Source organism: Oryzias melastigma, linkage group LG6 (genome assembly GCF_002922805.2).
Source record: "Oryzias melastigma strain HK-1 linkage group LG6, ASM292280v2, whole genome shotgun sequence".
Lineage (NCBI taxonomy): Eukaryota > Metazoa > Chordata > Actinopteri > Beloniformes > Adrianichthyidae > Oryzias > Oryzias melastigma.
In genome coordinates, this window is record NC_050517.1 from 13,235,800 (window position 1) to 13,255,168 (window position 19,369).

The 19,369-nt window shown below is 36.0% G+C and overlaps 1 protein-coding gene across 1 annotated transcript; it reads right to left on the reverse strand.

Annotated features, from left to right (window-relative positions):
• Positions 1–51: 51 nt before the first annotated feature.
• Positions 52–18,784, reverse strand: appl2 (adaptor protein, phosphotyrosine interaction, PH domain and leucine zipper containing 2). Its single transcript, XM_024280714.2, has 21 exons — positions 18,514–18,784; positions 16,468–16,566; positions 16,018–16,077; positions 15,732–15,803; positions 14,445–14,532; positions 14,318–14,359; positions 14,181–14,239; positions 13,804–13,950; positions 13,052–13,134; positions 11,474–11,626; positions 9,072–9,260; positions 8,944–8,986; positions 8,721–8,777; positions 6,438–6,532; positions 5,789–5,944; positions 5,620–5,672; positions 4,047–4,221; positions 3,731–3,767; positions 3,506–3,661; positions 3,373–3,420; positions 52–2,209 (listed from the first exon to the last, which is right to left on the reverse strand). Exons 1-21 carry the CDS (start codon positions 18,568–18,570, stop codon positions 2,078–2,080), a joined length of 2,001 nt encoding a protein of 666 aa, XP_024136482.1. The 5' UTR covers positions 18,571–18,784; the 3' UTR covers positions 52–2,077.
• Positions 18,785–19,369: the final 585 nt, after the last annotated feature.

Sequence of the window (19,369 nt, forward strand, 5' to 3'; positions counted from 1 at the left end):
CATTAGATTCATGCCTGAATCAATAACATTTCCAAACCACCCATCAGACTGTTTTTTCTTTTTATTGCCTAATTTTCATGCTGCAACTACTGTAATTGGAGCATAAAACTTTGACAATAAACACCATAGAGGCGATTAACATGATGCAAGCCGAGATCATTTAGTTGTGAAGGTCTAATAATTAGGAGATAATGATGCCACCTTCAAGGACACTCCAAATTCACCAAATATTCATAGATGCAATGATGATGAAAAGGCTGCTTAAGTGTGAGCCGTGGCGGCAAAGCTCCAGTCAATGAGGCTGCGCCGATGACGAGTGGGAACTATCGGGCGTGTTTATTAATAAACAACGGCGGGATTACAGACGCTCTCACGGTTGACGGCTTCTTACAGCTACCATTTGTAGTTCGTCTGATTTATTCAGAGATAAAAGTCTGGGAAAACATTAAGTAAATTGACAATAAATGTAATTTTTTTATTTTTATTTTTACATTAGTGATTAGATAGATGAGCATTGCAGGTTCAGGTAAACTAGTTAGATTTGACCTGCACTTTTACAGTTTATTCTAAAAAAAAAAATCCCACAATGCCTCAGAATATCCTTCATTAAAGAGGAAAATTGTGTTTCTAACATGTTTTTGTGGCATTTTTCTAATAAATTTTAAAGAAAATTAAGTTTAAAATTAAATTTTGTGAGTATTTTTTATTCAAATTGTTGTGAATTAGGAGCAAACAAGAAAAATAAAGTTTGTAAAAGATTGTATTTGTGGCCTTAAAAAAATAAATAAATAAAAAGCACTGGGTGGGCCATGAGCTCCATGCTCCTCTCCAAACTGTGAGAGTGTGAGGGGTTGTAAGCTAGTGAGAGAGCGTGTAAACATATGGATAATGGGAAGTGGAGGGGGGCTAACTCTGCATTAGTCTCACCGAGAACTCTGAGGGAAATTTAAGAAACTTTTGTTGCTTTACAGAAATTATACCCTAAAAAAACAATTGTTTTTAGCCAAATAAATAATAATTCTAATTAAAACTCTGCTAGGAAGGGTTTTAAAGTAGATCTAAAGAGGATCGGAGTGGCGCTCTGTTGAATCTGCAGGTTTGTAAAGGGAGGGTGTGGCCAATTTCCAAAGGCTTCTGTGTACATAAACATACATGCTTGAGACTTGAAACAGGTTTTAACAGAGCAGAACTGCAGCGAATGCAGAGGGACAGCAGATGATGCCATTAGTCCCTCGGCTTTGATCACCATTCATAAGTATGTGGAGCATGCTCTCCCTCAGACTGTAGTACCTGACTGGGCTCTGTCTGCATGCATTACTGAGGCATTTCGGCTGATTTCTTTTAGCACTACGGCTCGGCTCTCAGAGGCTTTAATCTTCTGCAGAGGGACGGGGAGAAAATGGCTTTATTTAATCATACGCTGTGAGAGTCCGAGCAGAGTGACTGATTAAACACCGCAGACATTCTGACAGATCATATTTACACCAGCTTCTGAGGAAGGAAGCGCAGAACAGGGACCGGGATCGAGCACACAAATCAGGTCGCGGCGAATGATGTCGAGTGAAGTGGGGATGGTGGATGGTCACTTTGTGGCACGAGTGCACACAAAGGTCACTTCAGGTCAATGCGGTATGATATGTCTGCAGACTGCTTTTTTTCCTTCAAATCTTACCTCCTTCAGACGTTTTTATTAGTGCATTTTATAACTTGAGATGTTAAAAAAAAATATGAACCTTTAAAAGTGCAAACGATCAAGAAATGAACTCTAAAGTAGAATCATGAAGACCTTAAATATAAGTTTTAAAAAGAATGACTTTGAACTATTTAAACCTAAAGGGAATGATTCATAGCTTTCCGTTCGATGGTCGAGTACACACAAAAAAGTAAGAATAAACACGACTAGTACCTAGAAGTCCATTGTACAGAAACCGGTTTTAGTAGAGCAAAACGAGGAGCTGCAGAGGGTCAGCGGACCTGAACTCTAGGTTTGGAGTCGTGACCTTTAACCCCAGCAAGCCTTATGGAGAAATGTCAGGCGATCGTCCTGCTCGTCTTTGATTGGAGGGTTTTAGAGGAACTACGCTTCAGACTCCAGGTCTTCAGGACCGGCTCCATCATCAGTCTCGCCCGTCTCAGCCTCCAGGAGCAAGAACTTTCCGTCGTTGGTTAAAGGCATGTTCTTCATGAGTTCAGCCAGGGCCTCTGGGTCCTTCAAAGGCAACAACAAAAAGTATTCATTATTTCATCATTTCTGGTTCATTTTTCTAATATATTGAACTGTATGGAGTTGTCTATTTTTCAGAGAGGTCTAGCACTCCCTCTGGTGGACGAATTCTAACCCTTGCATCTGACCAGTGCTGTTCATTTTTATGTACAATTAATTAATTAAGACCTGTTATTAATTAAGCGGTTTTAAAAGCAATTTTTAAATTGCTGCAAAAAAACTAATTTTAAGATATTTTATTTACGTTTGTGACATTTTTGTGATCAAAATGAAACTAAAAAAGTGGCTTTAGGTTTTTTTTTTTGTTTTGTTTTGTTTTTTTATTATTATAAAAGGTTTCCAATCCTTACTTTGACACCACCGAGGGGTATTTTTTTCAATCTTGAAAATAACAAATACAAAAAAAACACCAGGTCCAGAGTTTTTAGTAATTTACCACATCTGAAAACATGAACTTCTTACTAATACAATTATTCAAATGTTGATATTTCCACAGTTTACCAAAACAGCAAGACAAAAAGAGACATTTTATAGTTTCCTGTAACCTATTTGGGTGACTTTGATCATTTCAGAGACTGAGATAAAGCAGAGAAGAAAGAGCGAAGAGAATCTTAGAAGGAAGAAATTAAACATTGCAGAGGAATTGAACTATTTATAATTTTGACTTTTTTTTAATATAATTTTGCTTCATCGAAATCTGGACAAAATCAAGTGCTAAGAGGTGAACTTTCCCTCTAAAATTATGCTTTTTTTAAACTTCTCATGACGATCACCTTTCTCAAAAAGGAGCTAGAGCAGAAGTCGTTACCATGACTACGCGATGATGTGTATTTAACAGTCCGCTTTTGTAAAAAATGTAAAAATATAACAGGACTGAAGCTTTAATATTTATATTTTACTTAAATGATCAGCAGGATAAAATGCTCCTCCAGGTGTGCAGAACACGGAAGTAACCGCAAAAATGAGATTAACGCAATTTAAAAAAATAACACGCCAAAATGTCTGCAATGAATTAATCCCGATAACTTGACAGCTCTACTCAGCATTATTGGTTTTATTTTACAAATAATAAAACATTTCTATGAAATTAAATATAAATCTTTTAGATTTTTCAGAGTAATCAGTTCTGTTTCCTGTCGATTTGTTACCTTCTTGGCTTCTGTGATGTCCTTCGCCAGATTTATCGTGTAGCAAATCTGTCAACAAACACAGAAATACTGAACTGCCTGTGTTCTTCCAGCAGTAATGAACCTTTTCAAACCACATGATGGGTGGACGAACCTTTTCCCCTTCTGTGTTGCTCTCAAAGACGAAAGCACTAAATGACGGCTCTCCTTCGCCGTTCCCGTCACTCCAGTCTGTTCCTTCAACCACAAACCCCATCAGCCTCCCGTTTTCTTGGTGAGCCGCAAACTGACACACTTCTTCTAGCTGAAACTGATGGTGGGAAAAAAAATATTATACATTTAGTCCAGGAAAGATTCTAAGCAACATTTTCATACTTACACTTATTCTTGTAACTTGAGTCTGTGGGTCAATCAGTCTGTAAAGGAGGAGGAAAAAAGCTAATTATTCTAGTAATAAACCCAAGAAAAAATAATTAATATACTGTTTTTTAAATACAACAAAAACTTAGTACTACATGTTTAAGAAATTGAAAAAAAAATACACTTAAAAATCACCAAATAAATGTATGTTTCTTAAACTATTTATTTGAATATAAGTATAGCTCACATCCATATTACATTAAATAAAACACATTCATTTATTTAATCATAAACAAACACAAAAATAGAAATCAAGAATTCGGAGGATTTCTGACCTCAGATCGCTGCTTGTGATCATGAGGTGGGACTCGGTGGTCCTGAAGATGTTGTGGATGGCTCGGGCAGCCAGCACCTGCCTCATGGCCTCGTAGATCACCTCTCGGTTGTTGCCGCAGCGCACGGCCATAGAACCCAGAAACCGAACGGCGAAAACCTGCTGCAGGAGCGAGTCTGTCGAGAAGAAAAGGAGATCCAGCTCACGCAACTGAAAGCTCCAGCAAACGATCTGACCCTTTTATGGTCTTCATCATCAGCTGCATTAATAATTTATTCTTTAATTACTAAAATGTTATTTATTATTAGATTTTTACCAAAATTGAGCAAAATGATGGTAAATGGTTTAATCTGCTATCAGAGAATGACATCATCTCATAGATTTTAGCTTAAAAATATTTCTATTCTACACTAAAGTTGTTGTTTTTATATCCAATAGTAAAAGAAGAAAAAAATATGAAGGAACCCACAAGTCACAATAATATAAAAGACATTATTTAACTTAGGAAAATCTGCTGCAGCTGGAGGATCTGATCAAACACAGGAAGTATTTTATTTTGAAAGAAACTTGTATGAGCTGCTTTCAAAAGTAAAAGAAGTTCATTTGATAAAGAAAAACACATCTGTAGGGATTATTTTAAAGCTCTATTTTTTAAATGAATATCTTAATGGCCACAAAAACAATAAATAAAGTGTGTTTTTCTAACTTTGAGGTTAGTTGGATTTTAGTCCACAAGAAACGTTTCCTATGGACTAAAATCTTTTAGCAATAAAGGTTGCAGAATGTCCGTATCTACTTTTTACAAAATCCATTTATTAAATTGTTTAATTTATAAGCGACCAATGGCAGCAGTCCAAACTAATCAGGTTAGAAGGAGAAATGTTGCTGTTTAAAGAGGGAAAGGAGGCTCACTTCCTCCATTATAATTTGCAATGGCGACTGAACCGTTAGCGGGTTTACAAAATTGCTTTATATGCTGAAGATATTTAATTATTTTTGACAAAAACTTACCGAACTTGGTATTTTCTTTTACAAAATCAGTTGTTAAAATCTGTAAAGTTTGACACATCTATCCTTCCTTCTATATTTAGGAATCACACCTGATTTCCATCAAATGTTCAAAGCTAACTTGAATCCATTTTTGATCAAATCTAATTGGATCTGGAAGATTGGAGCTTTCATTCTGTATCCCGGCTCGGTTCTAAAAATGAATCTTCTTCCTCTACTGTATCCAATGAAAATGACTCTTATCTTCTTCACACTCAGAACAATTTGTAAAATAATGGCTGCATTATTTTTGGCACAAACCTTTGTAAAATTGGGCAGTTTGCTGTATTCTAGTCATTAAAGAAGTCCTTGACTTATCTGACCTTAAAAAATAGAAAATAAGTTTGACTGTGTTGAAGTTTTCTGGTTGAATATCTGTTAATTAAAGGCTGTATTTATCAATATTTGTTAATTTTAGCATTGAGGTATAATCCATACAAATGAAACAGTTTTTTTTTAAGAAATGTACTATTGTATTACCTCAGAAGACTGAACTCTGTGTCAGCTTGAACCAGAACAAAGCTTACCGTCACTCTCTGCTGTGGAGTCATCATCTGTTTCTCCAAACGGGTTTGTACGTCTGCACAGAAATGAGAGAATAAAACAGGAAAAACAATTAAACCTTCGGCTTCAGCTATCAAGGAAAAAAATCATCTCTCCTAACAAATACAGACACACATAAACGTCCCTCCTCACCTCCCACCGCCTCTGTTCTGGTCCTGGAACTCGGACGCTGGCAGCATGATGTCAAACTGGATTGGGGTTCCGGGGGCGATCAGGTCCTCCGGTTCTGGAGCAGCTCCAGATTTCTGAGAATCGCTGCCAGCAGCGATGACACCACCTGGTTTAGCTCTGTAAAAATAAACCAAACAAGTTTAAAAAGAACTTACGTCAGCTTTAAAGGAGAAACTTTATGAAAAAGGAGTGATGATTTGATTGATTTTAATTTGGAGGCCGTCTTTTCTTCTTGGGTTTAATTATACTTTTGATCTGTCGTCATTGCAGCTTCACTGAACGAGGATAACGTAATAGTTGGTATGAACATGTCAGCTTTAAAGACGCTGGGAAGCACTTAAAATCCATTGATGAAAACAAGAGCGTGCGTAGTTTAAACCAAGCCTTGAGAGAGAATATAGAGATTTTAGATGTTTTCAATCATTCACTCTTACTTTTGTCCATTTAAGTCCAATGACGGACTCAAGGTTGGTTAATCTAGCCACTTGTTGAACAACAAGAGGATGAGGTAAAGGTGAAACCATGAACCCTTGAATGTGTAATCTCTTCTATTAAAAGCATTAAATGATAAAGTAATACTGTGCGTGTGGTGTAACAGCATCAGCCTGACCTGTCAGGGTTGGGGGATCCTTCTTGTCTCTTTTCAAAGCTGGTGATTGGAGTGACTGCCTGGATGGCTGTTTGGTTCAAGCGTATTGCCACAGCCTAGAGTAAAATTACAAGGTAAGAAACATGATTCAATTGTATTAAAAGAAAAAGGACATAACATAGTACATATACATATTATTTACAACCATATACGTTTCTTGCTAAAAACATTGACATTGTAAAGTTGTTCAAATAAAATCCTTTGTTTTCTACTACTTGGTGCTCCAGTTGGGAATGTAGAAGATCCAGATACACATGAAAAATCAATCTTGTACTGAGAGTAACAGCAGTATTAGTTAAAAACCACAGATACAAACATGATTATGTTGGTAAAAAGGTATAAAATCTATTTGGAAGTTTAAAAAAAATGTTTTTTTTTTTCTACCATCTGACTTTTCATGTACCTGATGCAAATAAAAAGTCGTCCAATCACAAGCTAGCTCACACTTGGCTGAAGGTGAACCACTGTGAGAGATGTGCGTGTGCACTAAACATACAATAACACTGTTTTGTTTTACAGTACTAAAGATAATAATTGAATAAGTTAATATGACAAACTTTTTTCACCACGTTACTGAATCTAAAAGACCTGAAATGACAGGTTTTTATGTTTGCATCTGTCTAAAATGTCCTTTAGACATTTTGTTTTTGTTGATTTATTTTAGTCTTGTGTTGGAGTCAGAGGAATTTATTCCATCAAGGCTTTTCGACTTTGTCAAGAACCTTGATTTCAACAAAATTAAAGCTTTTACATGTTTTTATTCTAAATATTCTAGTTGATATTATATCTTCTCTTTTGATTTAACTTTATAATACTTTTGGAAGATTTAACTATTTTCCATTGATTTGATTTGGTTGTTTTGGATTAAAGTTCTATTGCTTACAAAAATATATACCGTATTTTCTGGATTATAAGTCCCAGGATCAAAAAACGTCTAATCAAGAAGAAGAAAACCATATGAGTCGCTCTGGAGTATAAGTCACACTTTTATATTTGTCATGGCAAAATTACACACAGCAATAATAATGCTTGGATGTATGGAGCTAAATCGGAGCCAATATTATTTGAAACCCATATAAGTCAAATTGAAAAATATATTGGTGTTTAGTTAATAATAATAAATAGTAATAATAATAATAAATGTCCAAAACTTTTTGCTATTTTAAAATAAACTTAGTTATTTTCAGTTTCAAATGTTCTGTTTTTTAGGTTTCAAAACTCAAAATTTCAATTTCAAAACTTTTTTTCTTCGTTTTTGAATCTGAAAATTTCCATTACAACACTTTTGGCTCCGTTGTGGCGTGTTGGGGAGGGGCTAACATGAAGGACCAATCAAAATTGATGAGGGTGGTAACTTCAGTCCTGTTGCATTCACTGGCCTCATTCACTGACTTCTCGGTGCATTTACTCACTTGTATATTTACTGTGACAAAATGGCTGTATTATCTGTACTATCATAGTCTGAAGTTGTCCCAAGACGGGTATAAAAAACACAGTTTTATCACGTACCAACCCTGCGTCCAAAACCCCGTCCTAGCCCGTTCAAAGCGCCGTCTTACAAACAGACATGGACGTCTTTATACTTGAATAAAATCGCTAAGACACTGCTAACGCTCCAGTGATCTCCTGTGGCCAAATGGCTAGTGCGCCTGCACTTTAAATAATCTACGGATGAACAAATCCTTCGTGAAAATCTAAAGCCTACATTCACCACCGTGTGATGAGTCGCCTTTGCTAAGGCTGCAGAACATTGTAATTAAGAGAATTAGCCAGTGGTTCAGGGGTAATGCGCAGGACTCACAATTATTTGACCCGTTTTCAAAATTTTTTTAAACAACTATTACACAGTCTAGTACTAGAATATCTAGTTAATAATTATGTTAAAAAGTTATGGTTTTTAAGTTTTACATTTTTAATTTAGTTTGTTCAATAAATGTTCATCTTTTTCGTCCCGTGACCTAAGGTGTGTTTTGGATTTTGGCCCCATTGAGTTTGACACTCCTGCTTTAGATAAATCACTTTGTTAACAAGCATTGATTGATGGTCAGCTTTCATTTCACATATGAACATTGAAAATAGTTTAGATTTAGAGGGCAATTTGACTGTAAATAAATTTAAGTAAAAAAAAAAATTAAAAACAATCAAGATTTCGATCCATTGTTACGGCTTGAAATACATTCTGAACTTGGAATTTCATTTTAAACTTAATTTTTAATTCTAGAGCACATAAAAAGCTTTCTTTACCTCTGGGTTTTCGGTCAGATAGATTTGTCTGGAAATGTTGTTGACTGTACAAATCCACTGGAAAAAAAGATAAATACATATCAATTCATCCTTAAATTACAAAACAGTTTGTATGAAATAATCTGGCTAAAAAAGATATTGATTGGTTTCTGGTATCCTGTAGATATTTTTTTCAATATTTTAGAACAAAAATATAGAAGTTATGAATATTTTCATCACTGACCTCTTCATATTCCTTTTGGCTCTCAGCTTGTAAAATCATGGACCTGCAACGAGTTCATAGATATGGAGTCACTCACTCGTGGTCGTTTGTCATTTTAAAGGCTGAAACCAGAGAACGCTTCTGCGTACGTCTTTCCTGAAGGGGAAGTAATCTGAAAACAGTAGCGCCGGTCCTCGCACTCCACCGCCATGACGGAGCTGTTGTCCAGGTCCAGCACCATGCCCCCCGCCACCGCGCCCCGAGGCTGACACATGAGATTACCGCCCTGAGTGAAGAAGAACAGCCGATCCCAGGCTGTCGTCACCAGGCCGGTTTTACTGGGAGACACGTAAAAGCAGTTTAGATGGTGATCAGGTTTTTTAAGACAAACTGTATTAATATCGCATGAAAGTCCAGCACTTCCCATTTTAAATTTGTTGCAGACCTTCATCACACAGAAACTGCAGAGCAGCAAAAACTGGAGTTTTACTTTTTTCTATTTTTGATCAATGGCTTCATGCAGCTGCTTAGATTTTGACTCAGACTTAAGCCAAGGCATTTTTCTTTTCAACATTTCCTGCAGCGACACAAGTGGAAGACGGAGTCTGATTGATGGTAGCTGTGATCACACGGCCGCCTTCAGCAAACACACATTTTCTTTATTTCTGCAGTCGGCATTTCTCTGGCTAGAGCTGAAGATGTCTGCCAAAATGCAGAAGGAACTCCATTCTGATTTACAATTTTGAAAATTAAGATTACAAATCATTTATGTTTTTTTTAAACCTATTTTGTCTGGCTATGAAAAAACACTTTTCTAATAATTAGTAATTTCAACTTCACAAAGACATGAATGTATAACCATAAAGATATTAATGTTTACTTTAAAAATGAACAGAAAGAATCTCAAGTGTGTATTTTAGTTTCCACATCAAACAAAAATGGAAGTACTCCTGCTTAAGATGGTTTATGTGACTGAAAATTAACATTTTCTGTCCCTGTTGTCCAAAAAAATAAAAAACAAATGAAATTACTTTTTTTAAAAATTACAGAGCCCCTAAATGGACATTGACGAATAAAAAAAAAAGTTTATTGTGTGCACAAGAAAATACTATAAACTTTCTTCAATGTCTCTCAGTAGAAAATAAATCTACGGATAAATAAAAAAAAAAAAAAAAGATTTTGCTGGAGATAAATCAACGTTTTTTTTAGGTTCAGCTCTATCTTTAACTGTAACAACATGTTATAACAGGTTAACTATTTCATTAACATCCAACAAATACTAAAAGCAGTGTTCACATCCAACAGTGCAACTCCATGTGCATACATAAACCGAAAATGTACTTTTATATGGCCAACATTAATTTAATTAACCCATGGGATCACATTTGGAAGTTGTTTTTCATTTCATTGGGTTTTTTTTTTTGGCTTTTTTAAACTTTTTGAAGTCATTTTTTTCCTTCTAATTTCGTTTTGTTTTTTTTCCCCGCTGTAATAAGTGGTAGCTAAAACAAGAAAACAAAAAACTAATTTCCAAATTAATTTTGAAAGCTCAAAATAAAATTTCTTGGGTTCTGAAGGGTTTTTTATATTTATATATATATATATCAACCATATGCCTTTATTTTCTTAACCCATGAGAACTAATTTTTCTTATAAAGAAAATGATACCAGAGACCATATTTCTGATGTTTTTCGGTTGAACTCATGTTAACATAGGTTCTTATAGATTAAAATAAATAATTGTAACAATAAAACGTTATTCTTCATCAATGATTGTTATTAAAACAAAAAAAGTCTATGAAGTTTGACACCTTTTCTCTTTTTACCGAGTGAATTTACACCTCTGGTATACTATGTCTTCATAAGAAAAAGATTTAAAAAAAGGTTTATTTTTATGCGTTTTGTGATACAAAAGGCTATGGAGATGTGTCATGTATGAATCAGTGCAGTCGTTCACGTGCTCTGTGCTCAGAGTTCTCCCTAAAAGCTTTTCATTAGCTGATGGTGAACATGTGTGGCTCGTGCATCGGCTGACTCAGCCCTCTAATACTGAGAAACCGTCAGCACTCGCTCATGTTCTTGGTTTGAGGATGCAGCCGCCTCCGTGCACGCCGCAGCTCTGTGGAAGCCTCTTATCTGCTGTCAGGTATTCATCAAAGATTTTGGGCGTATGTGAGAAAGCGACAGAGTCTGACACCCCTGACATTTTAATAAATCCCAACACAAGCTTTAGACTGCAGTTTTATCCCCGTTAAGCTCCGGTGAAGTTATCCTTCTTATACATCAGCTCCACAATAAGTCGACAGAGCACCCTGTCAGCCCGGTACCCAACCTGCCTCTTCTTCTCTGACAGATGCTTTCTCACATGCATATTTGGAGGAGATTTTGTAAGAAAAACAATCTGTGATATATGTTTGTTTTACACATTTAAATTGTTCTTTCTCGTCTTGATTAAAATATAAAAAAATCAACGTATTTTTTGTCTTCTGCCATGACATTTTGGCAGACAATAACAAGCTGGAAGCCTCATCAGATTTACGTATCATCTTACTTCCTAATGTTGAGGTAGCCAGCCTTCTGGATGAGTGTGCGGTTAACAGGCTCAGCGTCTTTATCCGGCATGTAGACGAAGTCCTCCGCAGACAGAAGCTCCTTCTGAGACATGCGCATGGCTTCTGCCTCAGAGTCCAGCTGGGTCTGGATACTAGAAAGACAGAAAGACGCTGTACTAACTCTAAACGTTTGTTTATTTTTGCCATTATTCTAGAAATTCTAAAACCACATTTTCAAAAAAACAGATCAAATTAAAGCTCCAGTGGCTAATCATGCTACAGGAAGTCACTAAGGGTGAATTCAGGCTGGAAAAGTCCATTAGACCGGACCAAGTCATGAACCATGTGTTTGGTCTAGGGCTGGGTATCGGTTATAATTTCCAGAAACGATTTGGTTCGATTCACAAGAGCCTGAATCAATTCGATTTTTTTCGATTCTTCAATTCAATTCAATTTTAAGTTTACAAATTTATACACATTTGTTTAGAAATACATTTAAAAATCTATTATTTAATTTGAGTATATTTATATTAATCTGAAACAGTTCACATATTGTAAAATGTTTTAGTAAAATAATGAGATTGTTAATAGTATACAGTATTAAATAGATTATCTAAAGCAGAAGTTCTAATAAAAATCTTCATTAACATTGTAAACAGTTCTGCTTCTCCTGAAGGAAGTTTCAGTTTGGCCACTAGGTGGCGATCGCGCTATAGAAGTGCATTTAATTCAAGAAGAAGACAAGAATGTGAGGTGAAAAAAACGAAGTTTTAGACCACAAATAGTTACTTTAAAAATATTTCCTTAAAAGAGTTTGGAGAATTAATCCCTGTAAGTAAATAAAGATGTTCATTTAGTCAGCAATGTATTTTTTTGGTCAACTGAGCGTTAGCATTAGCCGTCCTATGGGAAATTCTATTGAACGTTAGCATTAAGCTAGCGGACTTTAGCTTTGTGTGCTAAATCGATTTATATCTTTTGTGAATCGATTATTGATCTATAACGCTTAATTCGATTCAAATCGATTGTTTCAAACCATTGACTGTATATAAGTATATGTATATTTTTTACAGTCAATGTTTCAAACCAAAAAATTGTAAACAAAACCATGTGACTAGAGATCTCTTCAGTCATTGGCCAGGAATTATGAGGGCGGGGCACAAAAACGAGATAAATAATCATAAGTCCATGTCAGGATAGTTCACTTATCCAAACTTTATATTTTGCTGATCAATTTAGTACGTCTGTATCACAACACTTTTTATTGCTCTTTGATACAGTGGAGGCCTGCTTTAAGGTGGTCACTGAGGAGTAAGAAGGTATGCGGATAAGTGTTTATGACTATAGATTGTAAATCAAATAGTTTGAGAAGCAACTTTTATCATGTTTAAAGTTGTTTTGATGAGCCAACACATTTTAATGAGTTGCTGTGTCTCATTGTTGATTTACATTTGTCTGTGACAATTGCCACAATGTTAAAAACACATAAAAAGACCTTTTTGATTGGAGTGGGTCTTTAACGTGTCCAGCCTGAATCCACTCTAAAGGCAACAATTAAGAGATAGAAAGTGAGTTACTTCTGCATCATGTTGGACACAGAGGAGAGAAAAGTGTCCATCTTCTTTGAAACCAGCTCAATGCCTTTCTTGAAAAAGCTGATCTGTGACACAAATAAGCAAACAGTTGGTCAAAAAAATCTGTTAAAATTATGCAATCAAAAAGCTTTTTTATGTCTGGACCAAAAATAAAAGACTGACACTACATTTTAACAGCTGCAGGTTAAAATTCATATTTTTCCTCATTGCCAATCATAAATGATTGAACTAAAAGGGAAAGCCCTGCTTGAGTGATAGGATGTAGAGGCTAAAAACTTTAGTGTTTTAACTACCACACTTGAAATGATTAAAATTATAAGTACTAAAAGATAAAGAGATAGCATCATAAAACTGTCATTTTTTTTTTACCAATAATCCATATCTATCCACAGTGAATGCAACTTTATTAGCAATGTAACATTAGAGAGTCGGTCATTACATTTTATGCAGTGTGGGAGGAAGTTAAATCTAAATATTCTTTTTGTTCCTCACTTTTCTGCCCAAATAAATTTTCCAAAGACGCTTGTATTTTATGAATGTTGCTAGCTTTGGTCTTTTCGTTTAGCGCTTATTAGAGCCCCTGCTTCGTCACAAATGGTAACTAGAATCCAGATGTTTTCCAAAACAAAACCTCCATCAAAATCAGAAATTAAACTAAACAGAAACCATGTAAGCTACCGTATGTATTCTTTGTTTTCCCCGGGGGTCGGGGAGCTTAGAATAGGGAGGGGTACCTGTGCCTGAGTGTAGCCTAGCATCGGTTCGAGCATGGCTACTCTCTTGCGGTACTGCAGGGCGTTGAGGGCGCAGTAGTACTGCAGGGAGGCCTGGTGCTGCTTCCTCCGGGTGTAGGCCACCTCCTTCACCAGGTCGGCCTTCAGCTACCAACACAGCACAGGGAGATTAGACATGCTTTTCAGAGTCAGTTCCCTTTCTGTGAGCGCAATCTAACGTATGCAAACACATGCAAATTAGAAACAAATGTGTTTTCTTAAAAGGAGACTTCCTGACGTGTTAGATAGCTCGCAAAGGCAGCAGTAGATTACTACAAATATTGGATTAACAAACAGCTTTTTTATCAATCATGAACAAGGATCTGCTGTTATTTCACCTTCTCATTCTCCTTCTTCTTGGGCAGTCGACTGTACTTGACCATCGCTGCTTCATGCTCTGCATCACAGAGGAGCAAAGACGTTTGAATGAAAACCTGATCTGTCTGCAGTTTGTTTCTGATTTTGTTTTACTCACCATCAGTAGCAATGCCAAATATTTCTTTTAAGGTGCTTATCTCTGCAGAATGCAAACATTAGCTGGTTGGAGTCGATCATTAAAGCTTTTGAGATTTTTTTTTTTTTTTATTCAATTAACTCACTACCTGTGAGGTCTTTCTCCCGGAACTGGATCAAAGGAAAAACCATGCTGTCAGCCATCTGGTTGGCCAGCTCGGAGTGGAGGGAGTTCAGCTGAGACACAAAGTAAATCAGATGAGAGGAGAGCACGACAAACCTCTGCCAAAGAAATGATTCATTACTGTTTTTTATAACTCAGATGGAAAATCTTCATGCAAAAAAGGAAAAACAAGGACTTTTACTGCGCCAAAAACTGTCAAATCCTTTTGGTACTGGTGCTGCTTATCAGCGAGATACAGCCTAGCCTTAACGTGTTGAAATCCAGATTAGTCTGAAGAGTTTGGCAAGTGCTAAAGTCCAAAAGATTATGAGCGGGCGTAATTCTCCAGTGTGCACGCAAAAAGAGAGTAAACAATCAGCCTGTGCTCCGAGTCCAAGTGCTGACCTGACTGGTTCTTGACGGTGATCCATGCATTAGTACTAATGCTTTAGCTAACCATCGTCCTCCTGCATTATCTTTCTTCATTTTTTTTAACCCACTCGATGTGACACTCATAACATCTGCTTCACCAGCACTCCTTCAGTCAATTTTTAAACCTTTCTTTAGGTTTCATTTCCTCAATGAGAACAGATGCTCCTCTTTTGATAATAACTATCATGTTTTTAGCCAAAATCTAAAAAACTATGTCATTTTCTAGGACATAGGTTTTTCAGAGCAGCAGCTGTTTATCCGAAATTTCCTTCTAAGTCGTTTGTAGGACTGTTGACACAATTCAACTCCGCCCCCGTCCCATCATCCACCTGTTTATGTGCTCTCCCACTAGCTTACAGCACCTCTGACCCCCAGATTCACCAAAGATGCAACAAAAATGAGCACTATCAGCTGTACAGGGGATGGATTCTGAAGGGATTCTCTGGTTTAGTTTGCTTTGATGTTGTTGTTGGTCTGCTTTTCAGTTCATCCGCTCTGTCAGCTTTTTGTTGCTTCCATGGTTTTTGTCATGTTTCAGTTTATTAAATGTCTTTTCGGCCACCTTGCCCGGTCTCCTGCATTTTAGATCCACCACTTCCTGACACTCGTCTATAAGTGGATTGGATAAGAGCGGAGCAGGGAGCTAACAGCTCGCCGTAGTAACTTGTGGGACATAATTTCAAACTGCATTTTTTTGTCTGCTCCTGATTCACTATGATTTGAATAAAGAAATACTCAGAAATCCAGTTTTAAGATGAATTATCTTCATATTTATGTTCTTAATCATCACAAAAGAAGCAGAAGAACATATTAAACACAACAAACTCATGGCAGGACTCACCTCTCCAACACTTTTTGCAAAGTTCTGCAGCGTAGAGATGACCTCCTCATCACCTTTCCCAAGGGCAAAATTCTGCAAGGCAAACAAAACATCAACCAAAACATACAATAAAATGCAGAAAAAAATTAGCAGGATAATCAATCTTAAAAATGTCAATAAATCTAATTGTAATAACAAAAGAATTTGTCTCACTCGTCACCACTGATGCAGAATCATTTTGGTTCTTCTCACTATTTTTGGCACAAAAACTTGTGAATTAAAAAAAAAAAAGAAAATATCTACTTACTTTCTTCTCATATTCCAGAAGCCGCTGCGAGAGCTGCTCTGTGGCCAATCCCATCTCACTCTGAGGAGGAAAAATAGGAGACATGAGAATACAAGAAATCATCTCCCAGCTTCTCTGGCTTTTTCTACGAGCAATTGGAGGCGAGGTGAAAACAAATTAGGGGTTAAAATCTTTGAATCTCTGAACAGTTCAACTGAAAAATGTCTGCAATATGCTCTGCAACAGAACATTAACAAGTAGGTGCAACATTTAAGAATTGTTCTGATGTATTTAAGGCTCACAATTAAATATGTTTTTGAGTTTTTAGAGGAAAACATCAAATATGAAATCATGAAGATGTAAAGAAAAAATAGTTTTGAATCCTACGATGTTCAACAATGAAACAGACAGTAATTTTCATTTTCTTGTTGACTCGTGACTAAGGAGAGCAGAGTGGGCGTGGTTCAGTACCTGCGCTCCAAACACCCGCTGCATGGACTGCAGCAGCTGGTTGGTGTATTCCGTCAGCATCCCTGCATCTTCCTCAAACACGCTCAGCAAAGAGCGAGTCTGCACAAAAGAAATATATATATATATATATCAAGAAAACAAACCACAACAACATGCTTCATTCTTGTGGTCAGATTTAAAGATATTCATCTGAAAGAGAGGAGGTAAATAAAATGAGTCACTTTGAAGACAGCCATTCATGCAAACTCCGTCAATCAGGAGTAACAAGGAAGTGCAGACGGCGCGGTGAGCACCACGCCCTCTGGATTGCACCTGTTTACACTCCACGAGTTGACTTTAGGCTTAAGCTTTCATGAGGTTCTGGCAGTGTTTCCCAATCACTTTCCCCCGGTATCCCTGTCCTGCACGTTTTACTCGTTTCTCTTCCAGCATACCTGATCTACTCCCAAGAATAGGTGAATACAAATGACTCATAAAATAAGTTCCCTTCATCACACAAACCGCTTATTTTGACAGTCAAAAGAGCTCAAACTTTATGATTTGGTAGAAACTATACAGTTCAAATAATATTCAAAGCAGAAAAAAGTATAAACAAAAAATAAATCAAAGTTATTCATTAAAAAGAGAGTAATTTCAGTACAAATGTAAATACACAAAACATGATATATCTGTAAAATTGTATAAATATAAGTTGAATTGTATGGAGATGGAACCAAATGAGCATTTATCTATGACAAATGTGTGTTGGATGTTTCCATATGTTTGTTTCCATGTGTATATTAGTTATCTGGAAGTGAATCTGTACTCATTAGAGGAGGAACAAGACTATAACAGATACTGGGTGTTTTGGGTGTGATAACAGGAGAAATTTATGAGGCTTTTCACTTCTTCTCACTCCCTTTCTGATTTTTTTTTTATCTTGTCCTAGTTTTCTTTGAAAGCACTAGTCCAAAATAAATGACTATCATCATCATCAAGAACCTGCAGATCATTATTGTGATGTAGTTTAGTTGCAGAATAAAAGCAGTCTCACTCTACTCTTTGTTGCATCTATATTTTACTGCACAAAGATGTTCTTTTTTTTTTACTCCTATAGAAAAATCCTCCACTACGAGGGTCTCTAAATAGGCTATTCTATTTAAAAATATATATTATTATTATTGAATGACAAAGAGCAGAAATAAAAAAAAGAAAACAAAACAAACAAACAAACAAAAAACTACAGTTATAACTACTTTACTACTCCTCTTCAGTGCCAGGCTACATCACTTTCTTTATGGGGGCAGAAGACTTTACAATTACATATGAAAAAAGGCAAATTTCAAAGTCTCAAGATTAAAAACCTTACTTTTGTTATTTTTGCTATGCTTTAAGAAGTGTGTATTGATGATTTCTTAATCTTTTTCAATAATTACACCAACATTTACTTGGGGGCCAAGTGCCCCCCTTGCCCCCCATAGCTCAGCCCCTGCTCCTCATATTAAGCCTATATAACTTGCACATATATATATTTTTTTTAAATGTGGTGATTTCAGTCAATTATTTGCCCTAGAGTAGGTTGTGGAATAATTCCAGGGGAGTTCCATTGTAGGAACCCCTCCCACAGTACCAGAACCGGGCCCAGTTCGGCTCTACAGGACGTTTATTTGAACATAATGAAGTAAAGGAGCGTCAAACTGCTGCAGATGCGGAGAAAGAGGTTAGAAGTGTGTGATGCCAGCATGGCAGCAAACATTAAAACAGCCTCTGATGGACGACAGAGCTGCTAAGGCTGTAAATAAACAAATGCAAAGAATCATGGGGGATTCGGGGTTGAATAGCATTTCCGGGGGTAACGCTTTCCTCCCTTCAGAGAAAGCAAGCGTATCCCCCGTAGGAAGATGATTACGTTCTTATATATTTGTGTCAACACACAGCTGTCATCGACCAGTGGAAACAACCTCCTGCATTTGCTGCTACTATCCTGGAAGCTAACCTTTAGCGTTCGTGATACGTTCGCTGCTACTGTGGTGCTTTTTTAATGAAGGAAAAGGCTGGCGGGCCTACCTGAGGACTATCATGCAGGGCGTCCTCCAGAAGCAGTTTATGATGAACGGCCGGCATCTTGTTAGCTGTGGAGAAGTAGGGAGCGGAGCTGGAATTACCAAATGATAGGACTCGTTTTCCCAGAAGTCTCCGCGACAGAAAGAGGCGGGCACAGTTTATGAGCTTCGAAAAGAAAATAAATATGTATTTGAAAAAAATATTAAATACTATTTATTTGGTAGTAGAATATTATTATAAAAATGTAATTATTTTATTATTGCAAATTAAAAAATATATATATTTTTTTTCTTTTTTTTTAAATTGTACACATTGCCCTCTTGTGGGCAAACAAAGAATTTCTGCTTCTCTGTATGTTTTTTTAATCGCAAGAACTTTTTCCCTTTGTAGTTTATGTTATAAATTAAGAGTCCTCCAACTCCAAGTGTATATTTCCACAATTATTAGAAGCAAATAACTATAAAGCATTACATAGAAATTTCTGTAAGATTTGTTTACAAAATCTAAACAAACAAACAAATAAATAAATGCTGGTGGAAAAAAACGCTGACAGAAAAGGAGGATCTAATAAATTAAAATAAAATTTTACTCTAATTTTTTTTTTTTTTAAATATTATTATTATTTTTTTTATTTATTTATTTACTTNNTCCAAGTGTATATTTCCACAATTATTAGAAGCAAATAACTATAAAGCATTACATAGAAATTTCTGTAAGATTTGTTTACAAAATATAAACAAACAAACAAATAAATAAATGTTGGTGGAAAAAACTGCTGACAGAAAAGGAGGATATAATAAATTAAATTAAAATTTTACTCAATTTTTTTTAATATTATTATTATTTTATTTGTTTATTT